Below are 27,964 nucleotides of genomic sequence, written 5' to 3'. Positions count from 1 at the left end.
TAGGAGAAAAGTTCAGTGATTGAATGACCTGATGTGTTAGACTCTACCCTTCACATACTCTGTACACTAGGGATTCTGTGCCTCAAGGGCCTTCCACTGCAAGGTATGCTCTAGTGACTACTCCTGGCTGGACTGCTCAGCGTTCAGCGCAAATGGTCTCTTCTCTTTCTTGAACCACGCTCCCTCTGACACCCCATCCTCCCTGACTTTTTCCCTGTCTCCAGCCATTCATTAGCAGTGTGTCCCTGTTGGCCTGTCTCACTGATCTACCCACTCAGTGCGAAAGGTCCTCAAAGGATCAGCCTTAGGGGCTCTCCTCGGTCCATTCCCCTTTCTCTTGGACAGTGGGTTTATATGTCAACTCTGTGATGGTGGCTCCCAAGCTAAACTCCAGACCTGACTTCTCTTTGCAGCTCCCAGCTGGTACTCCATGCCCATTTTGCATTTCTGTTGACTATCTCATAGGCGTGGGCAGTTCAGATTTATTCCATGTCCTGACCTTAATTATTGATCTTTTCCTTCTGACTTGTTCACTCAGTGTTCTCCATGTCAGCAGTGGCCCTTTCTTTTATTTTATTGACCAAGTGAGAAGCACAGGGGTGATTCTTGCTCTCCATTTCTTTCTTGACTCAATACCTAATCTACCACCAAACCCTTTCTTTCTACATTCAAAATATGTCCTCTCTTCACATCTTGATCACCACCTTCTCGCAGAAGCCACCATCATCTATGGGCTCAACAACAGCTCCAGTTTCCCAGCTAGTTTCCCTCCTTCCAATTGTCACCTAGACCCTCAACTGGGACATTCTTTTATAGCCAGAGAGAGTTTTTAAATATAAATTGTATCCTGTCACTGCCCTGCTTAAAACTGTATTTTGACTTCGCATCACAGTTGGAGTAAGTAATGGGATCCTTGATCTTGCCTCCAAGACCAAGAATGATCTTGCAATTGCCTGCCCTTCTATCCTCGTCTCAAGCCATTGGCCTCTCCTATCCTCATCTCAAGCCATTGACCTCTCTTATCCTCGTCTCAAGCCATTGACCTCTTCTGTCCTCGTCTCAAGCCGTTGACCTCTTCTGTCCTCGTCTCAAGCCATTGACCTCTCTTATCCTCGTCTCAAGCCGTTGGCCTCTTCTGTCCTCATCTCAAGCCGTTGGCCTCTTCTGTCCTCGCCTCAAGCCGTTGGCCTCTTCTGTCCTCGCCTCAAGCCGTTGGCCTCTTCTATCCTCACCTCAAGCCGTTGGCCTCTTCTGTCCTCGTCTCAAGCCGTTGGCCTCTTCTGTCCTCGCCTCAAGCCGTTGGCCTCTTCTGTCCTCGCCTCAAGCCGTTGGCCTCTTCTGTCCTCGCCTCAAGCCGTTGGCCTCTTCTGTCCTCGCCGTTGGCCTCTTCTGTCCTCGCCTCAAGCCGTTGGCCTCTTCTGTCCTCGCCTCAAGCCGTTGGCCTCTTCTGTCCTCGTCTCAAGCCGTTGGCCTCTTCTGTCCTCGCCTCAAGCCGTTGGCCTCTTCTGTCCTCGCCTCAAGCCGTTGGCCTCTTCTGTCCTCGCCGTTGGCCTCTTCTGTCCTCGCCTCAAGCCGTTGGCCTCTTCTGTCCTCGCCTCAAGCCGTTGGCCTCTTCTATCCTCGCCTCAAGCCGTTGGCCTCTTCTGTCCTCGCCTCAAGCCGTTGGCCTCTTCTGTCCTCGCCTCAAGCCGTTGGCCTCTTCTATCCTCGCCTCAAGCCGTTGGCCTCTTCTATCCTCGCCTCAAGCCGTTGGCCTCTTCTATCCTCGTCTCAAGCCATTGGCCTCCACCCGTCCCACAACCCTACCCCAACTTGCTGGCCTTCTTGCCTTCACTGAAAGTAGTAGTCTACACAGAGCATTTGCATATTTTTTTTCTTCTGCCTCCACCCTCTTTCACTTTACTCTTCACCAGTCTTTCTCATCCTTCAGATAGTAGTGTACTTCCCTCACTAAACTACAACTCTGTGAGTACAGAGACCATATGGATTGTATTCACTGCTATACCCAGCACCTAGCCTAATGGCTGCATTAGAAGATCATTGTTTTGTTTGTTTGTTTTGTTGGCTTTTTTTTTTGGTTGCGTTGGGTCTTCGTGGCTGTGCGTGAGCTTTCTCTAGTTGCAGTGAGCGGGGGCTACTCTTCATTGAGGTGCACAGGCTTCTCATTGCTGTGGAGCATGGGCTCTAGGCACGTGCGCTTCAGTAGTTGTGGCTCGCGGGCTTCAGGTGTTGTGGCTCATGGGCTCTAGAGCACAGGCTCAATAGTTGTGGTGCACGGGCTTAGTTGCTCCACGGCATGTGGGATCTTCCCAGACCAGGGCTCAAACCTGTGTCCCCTGCATTGACAGGCGGATTCTTAACCACTGTGCCACCAGGGAAGCCCCAAGATCATTGTTTATTAAATGAAGGCTGAACCAAAGCAGGGATAGCCTTTCTAGACACAGCGTGAATTTGAATCAGGTGTCTTGGTTCTAGTCTCTGCTTTGGTAATTACTAGGCATGTGACTTTGGGCAGGTCCTTTCACTTTTCTGGGCCGTTTTTTTACTTTCATAATGGGGATGATACCATCTCTTTTCCCTTTCTCACAGGGCCATTCATTCAGCAAAACTTTAACAAATATCTACCACGTGCCGAGCACTGGAGCTACTCAGTTAAGTGAAACCCACATTCTCTTTATAAAAAGCCTAGAATTTGGAAGGGAAGAGAGTCATGTGAACAAATTCATGATTATATTAGAATATAGTAAGTGTAATGCTAGAAACAAGGCACACCTTTATGAAATCTCTAATTTGAAAGAAATGTATTGAGTCAGGTACTATGCTAGGCACTTTCAAATTAACTACCTAATTTTACTTTCACATAGAAAGCTCAAAGTGTTGAAAATCCATCTTCTCATTTTATAGATGAGGAAACTGTGACTCAGTGGCCTTAAGTAAGCTGCTCCAGCTCATAGCGCTAACCCAAACTTTCTACTCCAAGTTCAGGTTGCTTTCCCAAAATCAAACAAACAAACAAAATTCAACTAAGTTGTGATTATATTATTGCTAGAAGAATGAGTTAACTAATGTTGAACTGAAGTATTTTATAGCCACATCTAAGTCAGAAGAGAAAGTTGTACCAAAGAATCTCACTTTTCCTTCAACTTCTACTTTTTTCCTAGCTTTCTCTGGGTCCTTTTTTTTTTTTTTTTTTTTTTTTTGCGGTACGCGGGCTTCTCACTGTTGTGGCCTCTCCCGTTGCGGACCACAGGCTCCGGACGCGCAGGCTCAGCGGCCATGGCTCATGGGCCCAGCCGCTCCGCGACGTGGGATCTTCCCAGACCGGGGCACAAACCCATGTCCCCTGCACTGGTAGGCGGACTCTCAACCACTGCGCCACCAGGGAAGCCCTCTGGGTCCATTTTTATTATCACTTATGATTGATTATAGAAAGAGTCTATTATTGGCTATAGTGTGTCTTTATTTGTACCCACAATAAACAAAGTGTTTCCTGCAACAATGATTTGAAACTTTTTGAGGTTAGAGAACCCTTGTATGTGACATTTTGGTCCCAAAATACTGACCCTAGTGTGTGGTTACTGGAGAAAACCCAAGTGGGTATTGCTTTGTTTTCTTTCCAAATAATTCTTGAAATGTCTTATTGCACCTTACAGTTCTTTAGAGAGAGCTCAATTAGAGATTAAACATATGAGATATACATCCTATAATAACGGAATTATAAGAAAAAGGAAGTAAGGACAGCTAAGTGACCTGAGCCCTCAAGCAGTGGCTGAGAGTAACAGTGAGGGAAGCGGTGTACAATGTGGGTATTGGTATAATTATAAACTGGCTGTACTGTGTAAGACGGTTGTATAGTACATTTCACCTGTGGGAACAGAGGGACCCATGGCTCATCAGAAACTCACCTGTAGCACATCCTCAGTCTTAGGACTGGTCATCATCATCATCATCCATTGATAACTTCTGTTGAAAGCTTATGGGCCAGGCACTGTGCTTTCTATGTATCATCTCATTTAATCTTCATAAATATGCCTAAGACAGAGGTAGTGTTATCATACTCATTAGTAAGGTGAGTAAATGAAGACTTACCTCAGGTTAAGTAACTTGTGTAAGGTAGCATGACCTGTAATTGGTGGAGACGTGTTTTGCACCCAAGCATCTGACTCCATGGGTTGGCCCTTGACCATCATAAAGCCATTGGTCCGTGCTGTCAGGGTCATCCAGTTCCCCCGTCCCCTGTGCTGCCAGTCTTCAGGGGTGATCTGATTCATCACAGCAAGAGTTCTCTCCCTTCCCCTTTCACTCTGTTCTTCCCACCTTCCTCCTGCTCCAGCATCGTGATCCCTGGGATGAGAGAAGGGAGAGAAGAAAGCTGTCATCCGTGCGTGTCTCTAGTTCCACAGTCCTTAGCACCATCACTCACCTGGGCTACCAGGGGGCTGTTGCAACCCTGAAAGTCTTTTTGCGAAGTCAAGGTACTGGCACTACAGACGTGGCATCACGTGTACCTGCAGTTGCAACATGGGACTGTTCCCTTCAGAGTCTACCACACCCTCTAACTCGAGTTTCCCTTGACAAAGTTCATTTTGACACTGTCCAAATCCTATTTCACTAGGTTATTAAGCAGTATTCTGAATGTTGGCAATAGAAAAGTGAAAAGATACACCCTCGCTTTAAGGACCTTTCAGTAGGGGAAGAGACACCTGTAACAGCACCTTATACTTTACCTGTAAGTTCCGAGGGAAGCCAGGGAGAAAGGAAGATCTGAGCCAACCCTTGAAGCCCATCAGACAAGAAGTGGGGAGGGAAGACATGAGAAAGCAGAACATGTAGGGAGACACGAATAAAGGGAACACCGAAGAGAGTCTGATCATGCTGCTTACCTTATTCCAGCATAACTTTTAGTGATGTAACCTGTTGACATCAAATTTTGGACTTTAAGTTCGGTGAGCTTATTTTTTTTTAATATCTTTATTGGCATATAATTGCTTTACAATGGTGTGTGAGTTTCTGCTGTATAACAAAGTGAATCAGCTATACATATACAAACATCCCCATATCCCCTCCCTCTTGCGTCTTCCTCCCACTCTCCCTATCCCACCCCTCTAGGTCATCACAAAGCACCAGCTGATCTTCCTGTGCTATGCAGCTGCTTCCCACTAGCTATCTACTTTACATTTGGTAGTGTATATATGTCCATGCCACTCTCTCACTTTGTCCCATCTTACCCTTCCCCCTCCCTGTGTCCTCAAGTCCATTCTCTACGTCTGCGTCTTTATTCCTGTCGGTGAGCTTATTTTTACTCCCTCTTGGAGGACAAAAGGGAACATTATGTAGATGTGCATCCTTTATTGTCTCTTCAGCATTGAAGCAATGCCAGACAGTGTCAATTTTTATGGTCTTGGTTTCCTCAAAATTTTGTCACATCAAACAGGGGAACCTTATTTCACTTCCGTTACTCTTTTATTCATGAGGACTCTTCAGTTAAACCTCATTGGAAGTGTTGTGGTTATGGGCTTTGAGGCATTTCAAGATCAAATGCATGGAAATTTTTACTTGTAGAACTGAATTGGGATCCTTGTTCGTCTTGTACACTTTGGAACTTTATCTCCATGAATGTGTTTCCTCATCCTTAAAATGGAGAGAAGAATGCTTCCCAGGGTGATTTGTGGATTAAATGGAGTAATGGATGGGAACGGGCCTAACACATAGTAGGTGCTTTTCTCAAAAGTATGTTTTGTGTTGGTTTGCCTCCTTATCTACCTGAGTCCCATGAACGCCTCTTGGATTAGCATTTTGAGACTCAGTTAGTTGAAAGCAAACATCTACATCAGTGGTTCTCAACCAAGGGTGAATTTGCCCTCCAGCAGACATTTGGCAAAAATCTGAAGACTTTTTTTTTTTTTTTTTTTTTTTTTTTGGCCACACACATGGCATGCGGGATCTTAGCTCCCTGACCAGGGACTGAACCCTTGCCCCGTACAGTGGAAGTGTGGAATCTTAACCACTGGACCGCCAGGGAAGCCCCTGAAGACATTTCTGACTGTCACAGCTGGGAGTAGGTGCTACTGGAATCTAGTTGGTAGAGGCCAGGGATGCTGCAAAACATCCTACAGGGCCCAGGGCTGCTCCCCACGAAAAGGAATTACCCAGCCCCAAATGTCAGTAGCGCCCAAATAGACAAGGTCAAGCAGGTAAGACCCACGCTACTTGCATGTCATATTGATGACTCTTGAAATTTGGGATGTACTAAATCAAATTTTCTTTTCCTTTTTACCACTACCTCCTGAGAAAGGACACCCGCTGTCATCATCAGGATGCCATCCTTTCAGGTGCTTCCATCATAGTTATGGAGTGAACTACAGCACTCCCTATAGCATTTTGGTTGGGACCCTTAGCTTTCTTTAGGTCTGCTTCCTAAAAATGGCAATGACACTCTCTATTCTACTGCCTTCATTGAGTACTTAATCAGCACAGCATGGGGGAGAGGGTATCATTTCATCGCCAGTTTACAAGTGAAAACACTGAAGCCTAGAAAGGTGAATCATCACAACAGTAACCGTGGAGCAAATAAATGGTCAATCCAGCCCTGACTTTCAACTCCAAACCCAAGACCTCTTTCTTTTTCACCAAAGCTTTCCTAATAGATCGTATGGTCCTCATGGTCATTGTTATAGGTTTTATCACATAATTGCTTTTAGGATGTTTAATACCTGCTGATCTTACATCTGCAGGTAACTCTTCAGCTCCCCAAAGACAGGAGCCACTGTTTCCATCTCTTCTGCTGAATGTTTCTGGAGCTGGGCTAGTACTCACTTGTTAATCTTTCTACCAAAGAAATCCCTGGTATTAATAAAGTCCAACATTGAAAAGCTTAAGAAAAACAACGAATCTCTAGGTATCAGGAAGAGAAAGTTGAAGTAGCTTTGAAACGTTTTTAAACATCCCTCTGGCATTGGGTCACTGGCTCAGATGAATTCGTGCAGAGAGGCCAGCAAGCCCAGTGCCTGCCTCTTCAGCAGATGAGCAGTGTACATGTCGGGCTGTTATGGCCATGGGTGGAATATCGAGGGGGAGGAGGAGGCTGTCAGCAGCCATCTCACGTGCTTCCTGGTAATTAATTTTAAAAGATGCCTGATGCATGGTGGGCTGCTCACCTAGTGACATTCAGTTAACAGAATCCCCAAGACAATGCATACAAATTCTGACAAATAAAAGCAAATGTACCAAGAGGTCTGGTTTACCTATCAAAACCAGAAAAGACCTTGAAGGTGGTTTATGATATCATAAATCTTCGGCTATAGTCTCCGCTATGTTGATACTATACTTCTTCGCTTGGAAAATCTGCTCTGAGGTACAAGGGAAGTAATTACTGAGTCTTCCCAGGGACTAAAACGGAATCCCCAAACAAAATGTTTTAAGGTTTTCTTAAATTAATTTTTGGAGGGGATTTGGTAACTCTGTGTGCTACCAACAACATCACGGATTTAACCTTTAATTTACTGCCTGGAAGCTGCGTATTCCTTCTTGGAGAGCTGAAAAATAGCGCACAGCCATATTTCCCCTCTGTTTGAAAAGCACTGTAAAATTTCTTTCTGACTTTATATTTCGTGTGAGAATTAACATTATTTTAGTTTCCTCCTATTAACATCATTGGCACCTGAATATATTCAACCAAAAACCTAGATTGTCTAAAACAGTCTTTTTATCCTGGGATAAACCATAATGGAAAAGAATATAAAAAAGAATGTATGTATGTGTATAACTGAGTCACCTTGCTCAACAGCAGAAATTAATACAACATTGTAAATCAACTATACTTCAGTAAAAAAAAATTTTTTTTAATTTTAAAGTCTTTTTACCCAAGACTGGTTTTAAAAATTCAATATACAGTTCCCATCAGTATGGTAAATTACTTACAGTGATCGCAATGCAAATGTCCGTTAACCCTTCTCTTCCTCAGCGCAGGGAAGGGGCCTTTAATTTACTGCTAATCATTCTGAATGTAGCCAAGTAAGTGACCAGGCTTGGCAGTGGGCTGCCTTCTCAGGTAGAAGTGAGAGGAGACTTATTGGTCTTGGAAGGTTTTATGCACATTCTCTCCAGGAAATGAAGCAATGGGTTGGCTGACCTCAGAGTCCTGTTCACTCTGGTGCTGGTGATTTGCAGTCACCCTTAGGAAATCAGGCACTGGGTTGGGGGTTACCTAAGAAGATAGGTTTGCTCTGCACGTTAGGTTATAAAAAACGGAAGGCCTGTTCAGACTAGTCATCAACCACCCTTGGTCTCGTTTGCTGTTTATCTAGAACAGGCCGCACAGGGTGGAATCTCAGAACCTGAAGTCCATTCCGAAAGTCAGTTGAAACCCTGAAGGCAAGGTTGCCTGAATCCCTTTCCATTGCAAGTGGGAGGGACATGTGGGAGGAAAGGTTAAAAGTCAGATGTTGAAAGTGGCAATTTGTGAGTCAAATATGACCCGTGTACATGCTTTGTTTAGCTCACTTAATATGGGGGGAAAAGGGCAAGTTTTAAATTAGGAGGTTTCGTGAAACTTCTGGATTTTTCATTCTTAACTTAAAAATAGGAGCCGTAGCAACACTCAGCCTGTATTCTAGCATAGCAAAAATGGGTTGGAATCGCACATTTTAGAAAAAAAAACAACAAAATATCCCATCCACTGTCATCCACCAAGTTCCAGTTGTCCCTTAGATTGGTCCTCTTCACGCAGTTATGTTATCCTGACAACATTTGAGTTTGTAACCTCAGGTGTAATTGGATAAGGAGGTGGCCCAGGTGCATCAAAACATACAGAAGTATGCAGTTAGACTTAAGGTGTATTCCACATTGTATAATAATTAAAATACCAAAATTTGCCAATGATTAACTTTTTGAAAGTAAGCTACCGTGGGTTCTCATTATTCTTACTTGCCTACACCCTGATGGGCTTTCTTGAAATGATGATAAGCAGGACAGGACAGCAACTCAACTGAGAATTACAGATGAGCTTGGCTCTGTAAGTCAAGATTCTCTTGAGTACACGTAGTACAAATGAGCTCAACTCATTCCCCACCCCACCCCTCCCCCTCCCCCTCAATATTGACTTATATAAATGAGAAACCCAGGGGTGTCTGACTTCAGGCAAGGCTGTTTGTAGGAAATCAAATAATGTTATCTTATTTACCTCCCTCTCTCCCTCCCCCCTGCACCTCCCTCCTCTCACCGCCCCCGTTTCTCTTTCTCAGCCCTGCTTTCTCTGTTGGCTTAATTCTCTAGCAAATTCTCTCCATATGGTGGCAGAGACAGCCACTGACAGCCAGTCTAAGCTTATATTGCCCCTTGGGACATGATCTAAGTAAGAAAGAAAGAGAACTTCCCTCTTAGAAACCATAGCAATTCTACTCAATTTTATTTGCCCTGTCTGGGTCACACACCCAGCATTAAGAAATTTGTTCAGTGCCTCCCTTGAGTCAGGCTCTAGCTAGGTGGTTGGAAACATCCTTACATGATGGGAGGAGTGGGAGGGAATCAGAAAATAAAAGGTAAACATAATAAGAAAATTATGTAGTCCTTTAGAAATGAAAAGTCCTGTAGTAAAAGCCCCACCAGTTGAGGAGGAGCAGCCCTCCCTGCCAAAGGCAAAACATAGCTCCTTTTACCAGAAATAGGCAGGGATGCAGTGTAGGCAAAAACCGAGGCATTCATAATCTACAAATGAGTGTTTTATGACGGTGAACATCATCTTGTGTCTCAGATGTGCTGCTTCAGGTTGGGCAGAAAAAGGAAAAAAAGACTAAACCTGGCTACCCTATAAGGTAGGCATCCCAAAATGGCATGTGAGACTCGTATGATGTGCTCCACGCCCAGCCATGTCAAGCTTCTCAGAGTTCCCTAAAGTGGACCATTTGGTTGTCATTTCCGTCTCTGCCGAAGCTGTTTCCTGTGCCTCCAGAGCCCTTCCCCCTCCTACTTGTGTTTTTTTAATTCAAGGACCTCAGCTAAGTTAGGTGCCCCTCCTGTGGGCTCTTGGAGAATCTGTACTTGTCCCACTGGCAGGGAAGTTACCTTTCTCCTCCCGGTTCTTCATCGTGAAATGTGTTCAGTCCCTGGTACAGACCTAGACCTCGTGTGATGAGGGAAGGGTGAATCTGTTTCACAGCTCCTCTCAAAGACCCCTCAGTCTCCTGTCACTCTTCACTGTGGGAAGACCGGAGGGTGGTGGCCATTACAGCCTTGTGCATCATGAAATTATGCCCATGTTTGCACTGCTTGCCTTTAAGTCCTCAGAGACAGTGACATTTTCTGGCCCTCATACTCCCTACACGAGAACTGGCAGAAGCCTGGTTGGGGAGCATGTCAGGCTCTGGGAAGGATTCCTGGGCAGCAGTTTAGAGAGGTGGTTAAAGAGCATGGCTTCTACGTATATTTGTCTCCCAGATCTGCAGCTTAGTAGGTATGTGACCTTTAGCTATGTTTAGTAGCTATTAATCAATTATAGATAATAAAAATGTCTTCACAGAATTGTTGAAAATTAGGTAATCCATGTAAAGCTCTTAGAACAGTGTTTAACACTTAGTAACGGCCTGATCAATGTTTGCTATTATTATTGTGATGATGAGGAGGGTTAACACATATGTGAATGTAAAAGCCGTAATAGCACTCCTCTATTTTCTGCCTACCATAGCAGCCTCCTCCATCTACATGGTTACTGGACTCTTTAAAAAAAACCTGGGCTTTATCCTGTAGTCTTGGTCTAACTCCTACTTACTCCCTAAGTCCCAGGTTAAATATCCTTTACTCCCTGACAGCTCCTTGATACCCAGACTAGCTTAGCTCACCCAGTTCTGGGCTCCCATATGTGCCCTTTCTTAGGATTGACCCATTACATACCTGTAAACATTGATCCTTAACTGCCTTCCTTATCAGTCTGAAAGCTCCAGGAGGGACCCTGTCTTGTTCCTCATTATCCCCAGCATGAATAACAAAGTGACAAGACATAGTGCTCAAAAAGTGTTTGTTGAATTAACAATTGGATTTTTATGATAAGCAACAAAAAGTTACAATATAAATTGAAAAAAAAAGATGCAATTGATGATTGACTGCTTATCACCTCCCTGACCCACACTTGTTTGGACACTCTTTATTTTGTGGTCAGCAGGGGGTGGTGGGTCAGGAGATTGCTAGGACGTTTCCTCCTGTAAATGATCTAATGTTTGTGAAGAGTTTTCAGAACCACAGACTTAAATGGCTCTGTAGAAACCATCCAAGAAAGGCAGCAAATCAGATTTTGTTCATAAATTCCTCGGTGTACAGATGACGATCTTTTCTAGAAGTTGTTTTATCAGGAAACTCTCTTATATAATTTCCCTTAATCTTTCTCCTAAGACTTCTATTTTCTTACTGCTGAAGATAAAGCACACCTAAAGGTGTAGTAAGAATTAGGAAAAGCTCTCATGTTTTCAGTATTCTTTAACTTTTCTCAATTTTCCTTTCTATCAATGGAAATAATGAAAATAACAGCAAGAACATCTTTAGTCTCAGGGCTGAAACAACTTGAACAGTCAAGCCTATAAGAGGTGAAATGTTGATAGGTACAATTGTTTGTACCACACAGTGGGAAATGCACAAACTTTTATTAACTGGTAGAGTTTTGTTACTTGTACATTCAGAGCTGATGGTATTAACCCAAGTAGGAGATAAAATTCTGATAGGGCTTATGTATCCACATTTTGATCAGTCAGATGCATTGATGGAACAGTTGAAGCTGGAAGTTCTTGGGGGAAGGGGACATCTTTGTTTCCTTGTCTGCAAAGAAATTGAACCACGCACACTGGAATAAAACCCTCCCTCTGAGCACTAATGATGGACCAGCCAGCCTCTCGGGACCAAAGCGCCCAAGTACCTTACCAACACCTCAGCAACTCTGGCTGCTGAATGTCCCAGTTTGTAAAACCACAGACCAAATAGTGAGGACCAGAAAGGGGAGGAGGAAGAGAATTGGATAATCTGAATTTCATGGGTTTTTGTAGTGTTTGTTGTTGAGTTGAGGGCCTATATAAAGAGCTAAATATCTGCTATTTGGAGACCAATTATCCACGTAAATGATACCCAAGTCCCATTCAGTGTTTTCTGAATATCACTTCAGGATCAAGGTCTGACAGCAGAATACTTGAAGGCAGGGCTGTCCCGGAAGCCTGGGACTCAGACTCACCACTCCTTAGCTCTGCACTTTTGAGTATGCCAGTGCCCAGAAATTAGGAAAGGGATAGCAAAGGAAATCTGAAGCCATCAGTTGACTATAGATTGATTGATTGATTGATTGATTGATTTTTATTTTTATTTTTATTTATTTGTTTATTTTGCTGCATCAGGTCTTAGTTGCAGCACACAGGATCTTTGTTGCGGATGGGGCATCATTCATTGGTGCGCGTGGGCTTCTCTCTAGTTGTGGTGCATGGGCTCAGTAGTTGCAGCACACAAGCTTAGTTGCCCCACGGCATATGGGATCTTAGTTCCCCGACCAGGGATTGAACCCACATCCCCCGCATTGGAAGGTGGAGTCTTAACCACTGGATCACCAGGGAAGTCCCTCAGTTGACTTCTTAAAAACATGTTAAGTTCCAGTTGCAAGGCCAATTGCTGCTGTAACAAATTACCACAAACTTCGTGGCTTAAAACAACACAAATGTATTCTCTTACAGTTGTAGGGATCAGAAGTCCAAAGTGGGTCCTATGGGGTAAAAATCAAGGTAGAGCTGCATTCCTTCTGGAGGGTGTGGGAGAGAATCCATTTCCTTGTCTTTTCCACCTTGTAGAAGCCTGCCTTCCTTGGTTTGTGGTTGCATCTCTCCAGTGTCTGCTTCCATTGACACATCTCTTCCCCTCTTTGGCTCTCCTGGGTTGCTCTTTAACTTATAAGGACCCATGTGATTAGATTGGACCCACCTGAGTAATGCCAGTACTTGCCCATCTCAAGATCCTTAACAAAATCACATTAGCAGTGTCCCTTTTGTCATATAAGGTAACAAACTCACAGGTTCCTGAGATGTGGATGTGGACGTCTTTGGCAGAAAGAGCATCATTCTGCCTATCGCAGAAGACGGTCAGAACTACCTGAGTCTGTGTGTGTCCTATGCTTCCTTTCTCATGGCCATCATGATCTGCCCACTGTTGCCAAGCTACCTCGGGTTCCCCTTCCCCCACCTCTTTTTCCTCTTCCACATGCAAATTTTACTGAAGCTTCAGACTACCACCCACCTCTACAACTCCCTGCGCTCACTTCCTTGCCAGGCACCGGTCCAGAGCCAAATCGATATTGGTGTGGTTCTCATCAGTGCTGCCCATCAAATATATCTCTTCCCCCCACCACCTTCCTGGCACGTGATGGAAGCAGAGTTCATGTGTGGACCCTTGGCGGGTGGGAAAGTTCATGTGATTAGTTCTGGCCAAAAATTTATAAATGACTCCAGGCTGAGCATTTCATTGATACTAGGAGACCTTCCAGCACCTCTCTTTTCCCTCTGGTACAATGATCAACAATGTTCAAAATGGATGGACTTGCAGTCGACATGTAGAACAAGCAAGAAATAAATTTTGTTGTAGCCACTGATATTTGGGGGTTACTTGTTACTGCAGCATGGACCCTAACTTATCCTGACTGATGCATTTAGCAAAGCTTAAAGGGAGGTAAAAGAGAAGTATGCACAGCGTGGGTTGCTCTTAACTGGTTTTCCCTGTTCACCTGTCTCTACTCAGAGGCCACACAGGCTTCCCTGTTCCTCGATTAAAATGCCCATTAACCTCACCTTCTGGCTGTTGAGTTTATTTTTTGAGGAGGTAGAGAATTCAGTTCCTGAAGCACATATCATAGTACACCCTAAGACTTACCATTGATCACTGGTGGACTCTGTCTTTTCGTCATCAATTAGAATGAAAAAAGACCTGCAGGTCTGGTGACTGGGGGTGTTGGAGGGAGAGTACAGGGCCGTGCTATTCTCTTTATTTATTGTGCAGGTCAAGCACAGAGTAGAGAGAATTCAGGAATTTGATGGACACCACAGTAGCAAGGGAAGCATGAAGACCACCCCACCACCCAGGAAAAGAAAGAGGTTGAAAGGAAACTATGCCAGGCTGCCAGGCTCCTTGTTTTTGCCCACGCTCAGCCCTGCTAGAACTTTTGCCTTAGGCCAGTGATTGGGTTAAGGCGTAGCTCCCACCAGCCAAAGTTGGAACTCCAGCCTAGCACCAGGGGTGCAGCAGAGGAGGTGGGTGCCTGCCAATTAAAACTGGACCTTCAAATGCATGTTTCACAGAAACATTATCGTAATGTGGTTAAACGGTGCCGGAGTTTATCTATAACCACAGTTAGAGCATCTAAGTCTTCAGCTGGCTTATCAGTGACATGGGCTCTTATGGGCGAGCCTCAGAACCCATCACCCAACAGAGAGCATTGTTTCTATGGAAACATGCAGTCTGTGACCCAAATACCCAGGTTAAAATGTTGCTGATTTACTTAACTCAATGTGTGAGTCAGTTGGGGATTGCCAATATTAGATAAAAATTGAAGTTCTTTTTTGAAAGTTGTGGATTTTTTCCATCCTGCCTATCCATTCCAGTCAGCAGGCATAATGGAGGACCCTCTATTCTAAAGTGTCTGTGTTTAGATGGAAACTTCTGTTATGGCAGGATCAGCCCAGAGGAAGATGGAAATCCTTTTCCAGCCATTGTTCATTTGCTTTTCCTCTTATTTCTTGAAACCTTGCAGGGCGAGCCCTGCTGAGACTTACAGACAAAAAGCTTGAGCGAATGGGGATTGCCCAGGAGAGCCTCCGGCAGCACATCTTGCAACAGGTGCTCCAGCTGAAGGTGCGAGAAGAAGTCAGAAACCTGCAGTTACTCACACAAGGTATCCTGCTGCTGCCTAGTGGGTGGATGGAAGGGGACATGGGAGGAAAGAAACCCTTACCGTCGTGACAGAAGGGAGCTAGGGAAAAACTGGCTTGTTTTGTTTTGGGTTTTTTGCAGAATTTTCTTTCATTAAAAAAAAAGTATACAGATTTAAAGGCCACTTCCCTCCTAAAACTTCTCTTTTTCTTAGCTCACTAGGGGGAAGGATGTACAGATAAGTAATGGATAAGCAAACAATTATCTGAGCTAATTTCAAGGTCATCACATACAGCTATATAGGCTGTGCACTGCACAACCCCCAGAGTACCAGTTACATAGATCAGTATACGATGGCACCACCTAGAGTTGTACAGTGTGCAGCCTTCACAACTGTACAGTGCAGCCCCAGCTATTTTAGTCTGACTACCGGTTTTGAGGGGGCCTTGGAATTTGAGTGATTCCATAGTTCATATGGCCATGGTATAAGTGGGATTTTTTAGTTGTGTTTTGCTTTACTTCACTTTTCACTGAGAGAAAAACATTTTAGAGGTATGTGTCTGTCTGTGTGTGTGTGTATATATATATATATATATATATGTTTACACACACACTCTAGAAATTTTGAGAACCCTATTTATCATCTTAAAAATAGAATAGTTTTTTAAATAGACTATAGGGAATTTAAAACTGCAGTATTTATTATAATCATATAGTTCTAAACAAGAATCATTAATAATTTCAATATGTTGAAATCACTTAAAAGCCCTATAACTGGACGTGACAGAATAAAGCTGGATCTTGGAGAAAACCTTAAGTTACACTATAGGTTACGTGTCTAGGTAAGATTTGGTTGCTGTCAACCTCCATTAACTATAACCCTTTATTTGTTTTATTTTAATGCCCATTGTCCACCATTTTAAATGAAAGGATGATAAAATATATATTTTTGAGAGCCTTGGTTATTTTTCAATCTGCAGACTACTGTTAATTGCATGCGTACAATATTGGAGAAATCTGGATCAGCCAAATTTCATGTTATTGCATTTAGATTAACCAATTAATAGTCTGTTTGCCTGGAGGAAGTAATGTACTGCCTGAAAGATGACTGTTCTCGAAGGATAAATATAGACTTCGAGTGATATGAAACTGTATTGTTTATTTGATAGACATTGTTTGCATTGGTCTCCAGAGACTTCCAATGTAAATTTACAGATACAGGTACACTGAGCGACTTAAATGTGAATCTGACGTACTGATATACTTTTAAGTTCTTTTAAGAAGTAAACAGAGATTCAAAGGTTTATCACAAGAATGTCCATTGTGGTGCTATTTATAAAACTGAAAAATTAGAAACAGCCTAGATGTTCAGCAGTATGGAGAGAATCAGATAATTCTATTTGAATTCAGAAGATACAATATAATATAGTCATTGGAATTATATCTTCAAGGAATATATGACAACATGGGAAAGTACTCAAGAAGTAATAGCAAGTAGGGGGGAAAGGCCATGTATAAAATGTCACTTATAATATGAGCCCAATTTTGTACGAAGAACATATTTTTATATGCACGCCGAAAAGGGGATGAAAATGGTTTTGCCAGTATTTTGATAATGGTTCTCTTTGGGTGGTGAGATTGTGGGTGATTTTAACTGTTTTCTTTATATTTTTCTAAATTTTCCAAATCTTCTACTATAAATCCATATTACGGTTATAATCAGAAAATGCATTCACATGTTTTAAGCTTCAGTCACAAGCGTCGTTCTGACCTGTTCTATTTAACGTCTGGGGTTTCCTCAGCTCTTTTGTTTTCCTCCCGTGGTGATATATAGAATGAGACCTGAACTCATCCCGTGCACTTTGGACTTTTTTTTTTCCCTCTGCTACTGTCAGCCCGCAGTGTGTTTGCTTTGCAAAATCATTTTCTACAGCTTTCATTGCCCTAGATTCATAATATATAAGATTTTTCCTGAGATAGTACTCAACTCTATTAAGCTAAGTATATGTTTGTGTTTTGGGAAGATAATGCTAAGTTCAGCCTTTTCAATTCAGTTGTTGTCATTTTCTTTAGCTTTGAAAAGCTGTGCCTTTAGAACTCTTTCATTCCATTCCCTTTAGAAGAGATCACATTCTCTAGCTCTTGTATATTTTGTCTGCACTCATACTACCTTTTTTTATTGCTTGTCCTTTCCATGTTAATGTTCAAACTCATTTCATGTCAGACAGCTTTTGAAAATCTATTGCCTTATTGAAGTGTTGGTTTCTTTTTTAAAAAAGTGAAACAAAAATTGACAAGTCATTGTTGTGCCTGATAATAGAAGTTCTGAAGACAGCTGGAGTGGTCTTAAAAGATTTTGGGTCTAGGTTTGCTATTATAAGAATTGTAACTCCATTCCACCCAAGTGAACTGAATGGCTTAACATACATATCATATGGAAATGTACCAGGGGGGTGATATGTGATTCGGTATTGAATATTTGATTCCTCATCTTGGAAAATATTAATCAGTGGAAATAATATGCTAAATAAGTACAAACAAGTGTCTTAGAATGTTACTTAGTTTTCGGAAATCCATGAGCTTTCCCCTTAAAGAGTGTAACTCACCTCTCCGGTCTCTAGAGATACATTTTTTTTCCCAGCTCACATAGGACTGTGACTCTGGTGTAATGCAATTAAATTTTATTTGTTTTTAAGAAATATTTTCCAACTAGTATATTTAAATGAGGGTTGTTGCCTTCAAAGTAGCCAGTTTTTGAGGAAAGGGACTTATTTCACAAATGATTTTATTTCTTATGTGTTTCCTTCTTACTTTTGGAGGCAATTTCAGAGCTTTAACTGAATCACAAAAGTTTAGGAAAAACCTAAGTGTCCATCGTTAGGAGACCAGCTAAATGAGTTATGGTACATCCAGGCACTGGAGTATACTTGGAAGTTATAAACGCAAGAATGAAGAATAGTAATATGGAAGGATCTCTGAGGTGCCAGGTGAAGTGGAAAAAACAAGGTGTAGAACAAGGTAGAGAGTATACAGCATTTGCGAATGAGAGAGGGAGAAATAGTAATGTATATCTGCATGTGCTTTGTTTACATAAGAAAATGCTGATGCACAAGAAGCAAATACAAACTCTACCTATGGGACTGAGAAGAAGATGGATAGAGGACCTATGCTTTTTAAGTCACTTTGTGTCTTGAAATATGTGTGTGTTAACTATTTAAAAGAGTAAAATGTTTTAAAAGAAATAAGGAGAAAGAATGAATTTTAGCATCACACAGGCCTGAATTTTAAATCTCAGCCCCAACACTTACTGCTGTGTTATTTCAGGGAAGTTACTTAATTTGTCTGTGTTCCAGTTTCCTATACTCTGAAAAGTGAGATCAGCAAATCTACTCACCTCATAGGGATGCTGTAAGAGTTAAACGAGCTCAAATATATACATCACTCAGTGCAGTGTGACAGTAAGTACAGGACATAGTTAGCTATCAGTAATAGAAGCCACAAAATTAAATCAACCTCATTAATTTATATGAAAGCTTTATTTTTATAATATTGTTTATTGAGCAGTAATTCACAGAATATACAGTTTCCTCAAAGTGTAAATTCAGTGATTTTTACTATTGTCACAGAGTTGTGCAACCGTCACCACAATTAATTTTAAAACATTTTCATCACCCCCAAAAAGAAACCTGGTACCCTTTAACAGTCATTCCCCGTTTCCTCCCAAGGCCCCCCCCGCAACTACCAGCCCTTAGAAACCACTAATCTACTTTCTGTCTATTCGCCTATTCTAGACATTTCCTATGAATGGAATCATTCAATATGTGGTATTTTGCAATTGGCTAGTTTCACTTAGAATATTGGCTCTAAGGTTTACTCATGTTGTAAGCATGTGTCAGTATTTCATTTCTTTTTATTGCCAAATTGTATTTCATCATATGAATGTACCACATTTTACTTATCCATTCATCAGTTGGACATTTGTATTGTTTCTGAATCTTGGTTTTTATTAATAATGCTATTTTGAATGTACGTTTTTCTGTGGACCTGTTTTCATTTCTCTTGGTTAGATACCTGGGCATGGAATTACTGAGTCATATGGTAACTCCCAGTGTAAGTTACAGGAGCTGCCAGACAGTTTTCCATGGCAGCTGTACCATTTTATATTCCCACAAACAGTGTATGAGGGTCTCAATTTCTCCACATCCTTGCCAACACTTGTTATTGTCTGTCTTTTTTATTATAACCATTCTAATATGTGTAAAGTGGTATGTCGCTGTGATTTTGATTTTCATTTCCCTGATGGCTAATGATGTTTAACACCTTTTCAAGTGCTTATTGACCATTTTGTATCTTCTGTGGGTAAACATCTATTCAGATCCTTTACTTATTTTTTAATTGGGTTATTCGTTTTTTCCAATCTTTATCTTGGACCCACCATGTTTCTCCATGCTTGATTACCCACTTTATTTACAAGATCTAAAGCTAAATATCAGGCTGCCATTTCCAAAGAGGAACCCCATCCTCAAAGGATGAAGTCTTATTTATCCCCACTAGAGGCATTCAGAAGAACCTACCACAAACTTGGAAATCAACTCCAAAATGAAACAAATGAACTCTGAAGATCGCCTCTCAAGGAAACAACATTCTTTTGGTTGTAGAAATTATACACACATCAAATCAGTTACCTCAGTTTGTAATCAGACCTCCAAATTAGATACACCCATCTGAAAGCTCATTCTACTGCGTTTCTAGAAGAAATAAGCTAATAGATAATTAAGGCTAATTTTCCAACTTTTAATTGATGTTTTAAAACTTGTCTTAAACTTTTCATTCTACACCAGTCATTGTCACTCAGTTGCCAGGAGCCCAATGACAGTAATACGGCCAAGATAGTCACAAATGGACTAGGACAGCTCTAGCCAGCCCCTATGGGTTATCTGAACACAGGGAAGGTGAAGCCTCTGCCCTCCTTTTTCTTGCTCTCCTCCTTCTGGATACCGACCAAAGACAAAAACTATAAGGTGTTTAAAAAAATGTATATGGTGGATTCATAGTAAATACATCAGTTTATAGGCACTGTCAATGAATCATGACAAAAATTCCTGAAACAGCTCGTTATCTAAAGCCAGAACCGTCCTTCAGCTAAAATGCTGGCCTCTGATTTCCCTGCCTTTATTCACAGTGGCCCCGTAACTACCTGACATTTACAAGCAACATCATCAGTGTTTAGCCCTGCTTTACTGTTGTTCCCTTTGGTGCCTTTGAGGTAGTTCTTCCTTCATTCAGCCTTTTGGTCTTCTGTGTCCTGTCTGTGGAGTGGCCAGGATGTCCATCTGTTGGTCTTACTTGCTTGCACATTCCTGCAGGAAACTCAGCCATGTCAGGGTACCTCCAGCTGTCTTTTGGGAAATGCAGTACAGAGCTGGAAACGTCATTATTATACTTTCCTTCTGCTTAGCTCATGAGAGACAGGGGAAAAAGGTGCCTTGTGGAACACACAGAAGTGGTGCAAATTATTTTGGCATCTGTCAAATTACTCCATAATCGAGCATATGCGGGGCATCCTTACCTCTTTAATACTGGATATTTCTAGGAAGAAAAACACCCAGGGATACTGAAAGCTATTTCTCATATAGCTAATGAGTATAATATGTTTACTGTATGCAAAGCAGTGCACTAGTTGTCACATCAACTCCTGACATTTACCCTACCATAATCAGTACTGTTGTTAGCCTCAATTTACATATGGGGAAACTGAGGATGGAGAATTTAATTAACAGACCCAATATCAGACAACTAGTAAAAAAGCATAGTACAGGTCTGTCTGACTTCACAGCAAACTTTTATCCATTAGACTTCATCACCTCTGATCTGCCAAATGAGCAATTCCTATTTCATAGCAATGATGTGATGATTACACGAGATTTTATGTGGAAACTATAGCATAGTTCATGGCATACTCTGTGAAAGTGGGTTGGCAGACTTATTCTGTAAAAAGCTAGAGAGTAAGTATTTTAGTCTTTGTAGGCCATAGAGTGTCTGTTGTAACCACCGCATCATGGGAGAACAACCACAGACAATCTTAAATGAACTGGCATAGTAGTGTACCAATAAAGCTTTATTTACAAACACAATTTCTAGTCCATAGTTTGTGGACCCTTGCTTCACAGGGTCAAAAATGTAAACTTTTTGTCATCATCATCAAGATTATTGTTTTATTCTTAGTATCTTCCCTTTTGAGCTGTATACTATTCCCTCAACCCCAGGGACACTATAGTATGGCACCACTCCTCGGGTGTCGTTTTCAGTCTTTCTTGGCTACAAATGCGTGGATAGTGTAAAAATGTAATAGTAACTCTGAGGGTTGGGTAAATGTAAGCAGTAGAAAACAGTGTTCCAACTGGAGGGTAAGGCAAACGAAGATAGTAAATGCTGCCATCTTCAAAGGCCTTTTTTAATTAGTGCCTACAAAATGAAAAAAAGAAGAGTGTGATTGTTTACCAAGGCCAGTTATAGCTCATTAAACATTAGTGTTTCCCAAAGGGCTGTTTCCACATTGTCCAAATATATGTATCAAATTTTAGTTGAGAATTACATGACCAGATGGACTTTTCCAAAGCTCCACGACACAAATTAGAAACACTATTTTCTAACCCAAGAAGGCTTTTCAGAACCATGTGTACAGATTGAGTATTTTAGTCCAGTCACCCTCACAATGATACTTCAGCAACTGAAGTAGGCCATCTGAATTGAAACAGGCCATCTGGTCCACCACCTTGCTTAAAGAAGGAAGTCTTTGTAGAACACAGCAATAGACTCTTTGAGAAAGTTTCCAATCTCACTTTACAGTTTTGGGCACCAAGACCCAAAGAAGGTTAGAGGATAGTCTGTGGTTACACAGCTAGTCATTGGCATAACTGAAGCTAGGTCCCAGTCTCTTAATTCCCAGGCTGGTATTATTTTCTCTCATTGTTTTTATTAAGGTATAATTTACATACAGTAAAATTCACTATTTTTAGTGTACAGTTCTGCAAGTTTTAACAAATGCATACAATTGTATAACCACCACCACCGTCAAGATATAACAGTTCCATAACTCCAAAAAATACTCTCCCTGGTACCCCTTTGTTATCAACCCCTCTCATTACCTCCAGCCTCTGGAAGCCACCGATATGTTTTCTGTTCCTTTAGTTTTGCCTTTTCCAGAATGTCATATAAAGGGAATCATGAAGTCTGGCTGCTTTCACTTGCTATGATGCATTGAGACTTACCAAAGCTGAGGGTGTGTGTCACTTGTTCATTCTTGCTCACTGTTTAGTATTGAATTGGTTTGATATACCACAGTTTATCCATTCCCCAGTTGAAGGACATCTGGGTTGTTTCCAATTTTGGCAACTACTAATAACACTACTAGAAGCATTCACATACAGGTTTTGTATAAACATCAGTTTTCATTCATTAGCTAAGTACCTAGAAGTGGGATTGCTGGGATGAGTCATAAGTATACATTAAACTTCATAAGAAACTGCCAGGCCAGTATTCTTAGGATAATAACAATAGAATAACAGCATTAGAGACTGGCTTTAATACATATAAAAATACTGGAGATTTTCTGAAAATCACTGCATCTTTGCAGATGTCCTACCTAGCACTTCTTAGAGCCACCATTATTTTAAGAGGGCCCTGCTTTCCTGGGAGTTACTAATAAATTGTCTCAAGGTAAGTTTAGGTCAAGTGTGTTTACAGTTCACTCATTAATTCAATTTAAAAATTCTAGCATCAATGTACAGGCAGTAGGATATGGTTTTCCCCAATTGTCAGTGAGAAATGCTTCCTTTGTCTCTCTTCTGAGGAAGAAAATCTAATAATAATTGCAGCTTCTGGGAGAGAAAACATGAGCCAGTCGGATTCCCTCTTATGCGTTCATGAGGTATGTCTGATGGCCCTTTCCAGTATCTCTCAAATTACACTATTTAATTTCCAGGCTCCTCCACATCTTTTATGCAGCTGTGCCACTGGTGTTACAAATCTGATGCTCACATATCAGTTCTCTTCATACTTGGCTTTTCTGCTTCATCATTGGATAGCCTTAAGCTTTTCCTCCTTGGTGTTCATCTCTTCCATGAGTGTGGTAATGACTCTCTTGGTTCTCCCCTTCTGTTTCTAGTGGCTCCTCCTCGGGCAGGTGGCTTGCCGCCTTCCTCTACCACTCCCCAAATGTTGATGCCCCCTGGGGATGGGTCCTCTCAGCTCTTCTTATTTTGCATGCTCTCTGAAGAGTCTCCCCCAATCCCATCGCTTTAACCATCCCCTACTTCAAAGTTACTTTCAAATACATCTTAGACCTCTATGAAGCTTAAAAGATATGAACCTCTGAATATTCCACAGACATCTCAAATTTAAAATATCCAAAGTCAACCCCATCGTCTTTCTCACCATCTCCCCAGCCAATTCTTCTCCCTATGTTACTTCTCAAGGTTATTAATGCCTTCCTCACACCATCACCTAAATGAAGAAGGCTTAGAGTCACTCCTTTCCCCACGTACTCATGTGTAATCAGTGACCAAACCCTCTGAATTCTGCTTGTAAAATGGCTTTCCAGTCATTCCCCATCTCATCCCCATCCTTGCCACTGTGTTAAATCATCCCTCTTTGGCTCCTTCCCAGGCCATTCGAATAACCTACTAGTTATTATTTGATCTCCAGTCTCTGCTCTGCCCCGTTCAGTCTCCTTTAATTAACTTCCCACTTCTATTGCCAGAGTTAATTTAAATATATTTCTGACAATGTTATTTCCCTCCTAAAAGCATTTGATGGCTCCCAATTGCCTATGGAATACAATCCAAATGCTTTAGCATTCCGTAGAAATCCATTCTAAGGCATTTCGTAGATGTATTAACTTTGAGCAAGTTACTTGTCGGAGATGGAGATTCCTTAGTTGTAAAAATGGGGATGGGATCTATTTCACAGAGCTGTTATGAGTATGGTATAACAAAACTCATGAAAGGACCAAGCTGTGGTGAGATATGACCTCTTCTGAGAAGCCTTACCTTATCTCTCAGGCAGAACCAATCATTCCCTCTTCTTCATCACTGAGCACTTTGTTCACACTAATAGTCTATTCATTACACCGTGTCTGTTGAGTATCTATTTGGTCTTCCATCCAGTGAGCAACAGGCTCTGTGGGAGGTACTAGGGATAAAAAGGAACACTCAATCTAGCAGTAGGGATAGGATATCAATGCCGTGGGAGAGATGCGTAGGTGTAGAGTGGTGGCACAGAACTGGAACTTAACCTCATCTGGGAACGGGGGGAGACTGGGAAGGAAAACTTGCTGAAGGTGTAGCTCATGAACTAGATCTTGAGGGATAAAAGTGTTGACAGATGGACATGAGCTGGCAGGAGGCAGGAGGAGGAGCTTGTCCAAGAGCATGGGGGCTGCAGTCTCTTTGTCTCCCCTGCAGATCATGGGCAACCACAGCTGTCTTCTGATTTTGCTGTGCTCTCCTACCTCCTAGTACAGTGTCCCACAGAGAGTGGATCCTCTGTTTAAATGTATTTTGCTGATTTAAATGTAATTGTTGCCCTTTTCTCTTATTTACCAGCTCTATTTCATTTTCAATGTAATCTTCTCAAAACAGTGCATGCAGTATAATTTTTAAATGGATTTGTAATAAACGAGAGGGACTACAAAGCCATTTTGCATTATCCATGAGCAGAATTGCCAAAAGTATCTTTTATTCCTTTGTGATCTTTTTGTATTAACGAGTAAAAACAATGGCAGTGGCTCTTAAATGTGTAAACCTTTGTCAAGGGCTCTTAAATACATAAGCCACCCCACCTACCTTGAGTTGTTTGGCCTAATATTTTGAAGTCTTCAGTGTTCTCCTGAGTGACACAGCCAAGTGACTGTAGAATGAACCTTTTCTCCTGAAACCCAGTTAATTGCCCAGGGGCTTATGATGGGTGAGGACGTTGGATTCATAATTTTATAGGATTGTGTGCAAATTATTCTTCTGTCACTGGGTTCTTTCACTGACACTTTTTCACTCAGCGTTATTTGATTATGTCCTTTCCCAGTTGCCTCCAAGACAGCATTTCTTCAACTGCTACCTTCTTGGGCTTTACCCGCAATACATTTCCAAGTCTTCACACCCTATTACACAGATTTCGCAGCTAGGAATATTTCTAATTTTATCAGGTCTTTGAGCCTTCAGAAAAATTCTCCTTGGTATGAGCTTTATATTTAAAGACTTAGGTCTTTAAATATAAAGCTCGTAAACACAGACTTCTTTGGGGGAGTATTAAGCTCACACATCAGTTCATTAATAGGAGTTAGCATTGTGACAGGTACACCCTAGCTAGCATCCATTCCTATTTCATTTTCATTCTGGAGTCCATTGTGGCCAGTTCATTCAAGAAGGTGTTTTGTTTGAAATGAGGCTTGAAGTGAACCCTTGCCTTTAATCTGTTGCAGTCTTCATGGCTGAGAAATAATCTGCTTATTCCAAGTACCGCGATGGTCCCTCTAACTAGCGTATGGTAGAAGTGTTCACACATCTTTCTAATTTGGACACGCTCTATCAGGAATTATCCTTGTCATTACTTCTTCACAACTCAATGTTTTAATGCATCTTTTGCATGGTGAAGAGTTCCCGTAAGGGCACCACAAAGACTCCAAATGCTTCATGTCTGCCTCTGCAGAAATCACCAACCTTGAAATTCTTTACCATTGATGTCTTTTCATTAAATGTACTAGATGAAATTTAAAATATATTTGAGGGAATTCCCTGGCGGTCCAGTGATTAGGACTCCACGATTTCACTGCCGAGGGCCTAGGTTCAATCCCTGGTTGAGGAACTAAGATCCCACAAGCCATGTGGCACAGCCAAAAAATATGTATATATTTGATGTTTCTTGTTTGGACAATTCAAGATGGCCATGAAATTGCATTGTTATGTCACCTTGTGGTTTGACTATGGATTTGGAGAATCTTCAATGACTGATATTGCACTGAAGAAAGTTGATATATGGGTTTTCCACAACTGACATTGGTTCATTTCTTTGGGGTATGTTTAGACCCTGAAATCTTGGCTCTATGGTATTCAAATTTCCTATGGGCCTTTAGAAAGGCCGTTGTAGTAAGACAATGGCATGTGGACCTGATGAGAGAAAATCAAAGCCATTTTCAAGGATGCAGTGAGCTGTTTTGGCTTTTCTAAGAAGAAATAGAGAAATGTGCCATCTATGTGCTTTAGAATTTCTGTCCTTAAGATTGTACATGATCTACTTTCTATGTGGCTTTTTTCTTTGGGGCCACTAATTCTTGGTGCCTGGAGTAAAGTTCTACATAGTGTAGATGTTCGAGGTTCTCCTTGCATCCAAGTTTCTACATGCCAATTCTAGAAGGCACCACATACATACACTGTACTATGAATGGCCCAGCCAAGAATTAAAATCTTCAGTTCATCTCTGAAATAACCCCTCCATTCTTCATATTCCTTTTTTGTTTCTTTATCCTTTTATAGTAGCAATAATGATTCAGTAATTCATCTAAAAAATGTTTGTTGAGATTTTACCAGGTACCCAGCAGTGTATGCTATGTGTTAGGGATACAGGGATGAATGTGACATTCCTTGACTTTGAAGCCAAGTGAAAGAGACATGAGGAGTAACAGAGGTAAATGTAGAATTATAGAATCATGTAGTAAGGTCACCTGATTTAGAAGGAATGTTTTTTTAAGGGACCTCCATAATGTTCTCCATAGTGGCTGTATCAATTTACATTCCCACCAACAGTGCAAGAGGGTTCCCTTTTCTCCACACCCTCTCCAGCATTTATTGTTTGTAGATGGCCATTCTGACTGGTGTGAGGTGATACCTCATTGTAGTTTTGATTTGCATCTCTCTAATGATTAGTGATGTTGAGCATCCTTTCATGTATAGCTGATTCACTTCGTTATACAGCACAAACTAACGCAACATTGTAAAGCAATTATACTACAGTAAAGATGGTAAAAAAGAAAAAAAAAAGAAAAGAAGGAATGTATCAGGAAAGTTTCCAAGAGTAAGTGACCTCTGAACTAAGCTAGGTGCTATAGTTAGCAGGGTGTGTTTATTTTCTCTTTAATCATAGAGCAGATATAAAATTGCCAAGATGATAAAAGCTTTGGAGAGGTATACCAGGCCATTAAAGTATATTTACTAACAAATCATAGATTTACTACTGAGTGCCTGCCAAGTGTCCATCTTTACCGGATGTTTGTGAAATTCAGTAAGCAAGACAGACCTGGTTTTCACCTACATAGATTTTGTGTTTTAATGGGGCAGGCACTCATCAAAGAAAGGATCATAGTAACATGATGAGTGATGTGAAAGGGGATGTTAATTACACTTTGGGGTGTGATTAAGCAGAGGGAATTCCCTGACTCTGAGGGATCAGGAAAACCTCCCTCAGGAAGCTGAGATCCAAAAGAGGAAGAGGCATTAACTAGGGCAAGTGGGGCTTGGGAAGATGTCCCGGTGGGAGGGAACAGCCTGTTCTCAGGTCAAGGTTGAGAAGGAAGCTTGGTGCGTTCCAGGAACACGAGGATGGCTGGTATGATTAGAGCGTGGGGAGTGAGTAAGAAGGGAAGCAAGCCAGCAGGAAGTGAGGCTGGAAGGGGACCCAGTGGTGATATGAGTGCCTTGTTTGGTTGCTCTCCTTAAGGAATTTAGAGACAGTGGGGAGATACTGAAGAGTTTGGGACCAGACACTATCCTGATCAGATTTTTGTATCAAAAGAAGAGAAGATGCACTGGAGAAGGAAAAACAGGGGGCCAGACCTCCAGTCAGGAAGTTGCTGCATTAATCTGTGCAGAAGATGATGGCAGCCTGAGTGAGGGTGGTGGCAGTTGGGAATGGAGAGAAGTCAACTCAAGAGCCCAAGCAACCTGGGATGGTAGATCGAGACCCAGTGAATGAGAAGGTTGTAAAGTAGCATCCTTCACTCGTCTGCACCACAGTCTGCCTCCTCAAATCCATGACCCCACCCCACCCCCGCAGCAGAATTTTTGGGGCATGCTTCTTCAGAATGTAGATTTCT

At 41.8% G+C, this 27,964-nt stretch overlaps 1 protein-coding gene across 1 annotated transcript in view; it reads left to right on the top strand.

The window, feature by feature from the left end:
- Positions 1-14,970, top strand: part of SAMD12 (sterile alpha motif domain containing 12) — a gene marked incomplete at both ends in the record, with an annotated part of 208,411 nt that extends 193,441 nt beyond the window's left edge. The window contains one exon of the mRNA XM_079722161.1: positions 14,762-14,970. Coding sequence (XP_079578287.1) covers positions 14,762-14,970 — 209 coding nt within the window. The remainder of the gene's footprint in view (positions 1-14,761) is intronic.
- Between the last annotated feature and the right edge of the window lie 12,994 nt (positions 14,971-27,964).

This window comes from Hyperoodon ampullatus, assembly GCF_949752795.1.
Source record: "Hyperoodon ampullatus genome assembly, chromosome: 17".
Taxonomy (NCBI): domain Eukaryota; kingdom Metazoa; phylum Chordata; class Mammalia; order Artiodactyla; family Ziphiidae; genus Hyperoodon; species Hyperoodon ampullatus.
The sequence above is the reverse complement of the archived record's forward strand: the minus strand, read 5'-3'. Positions and strand labels throughout refer to the sequence as shown.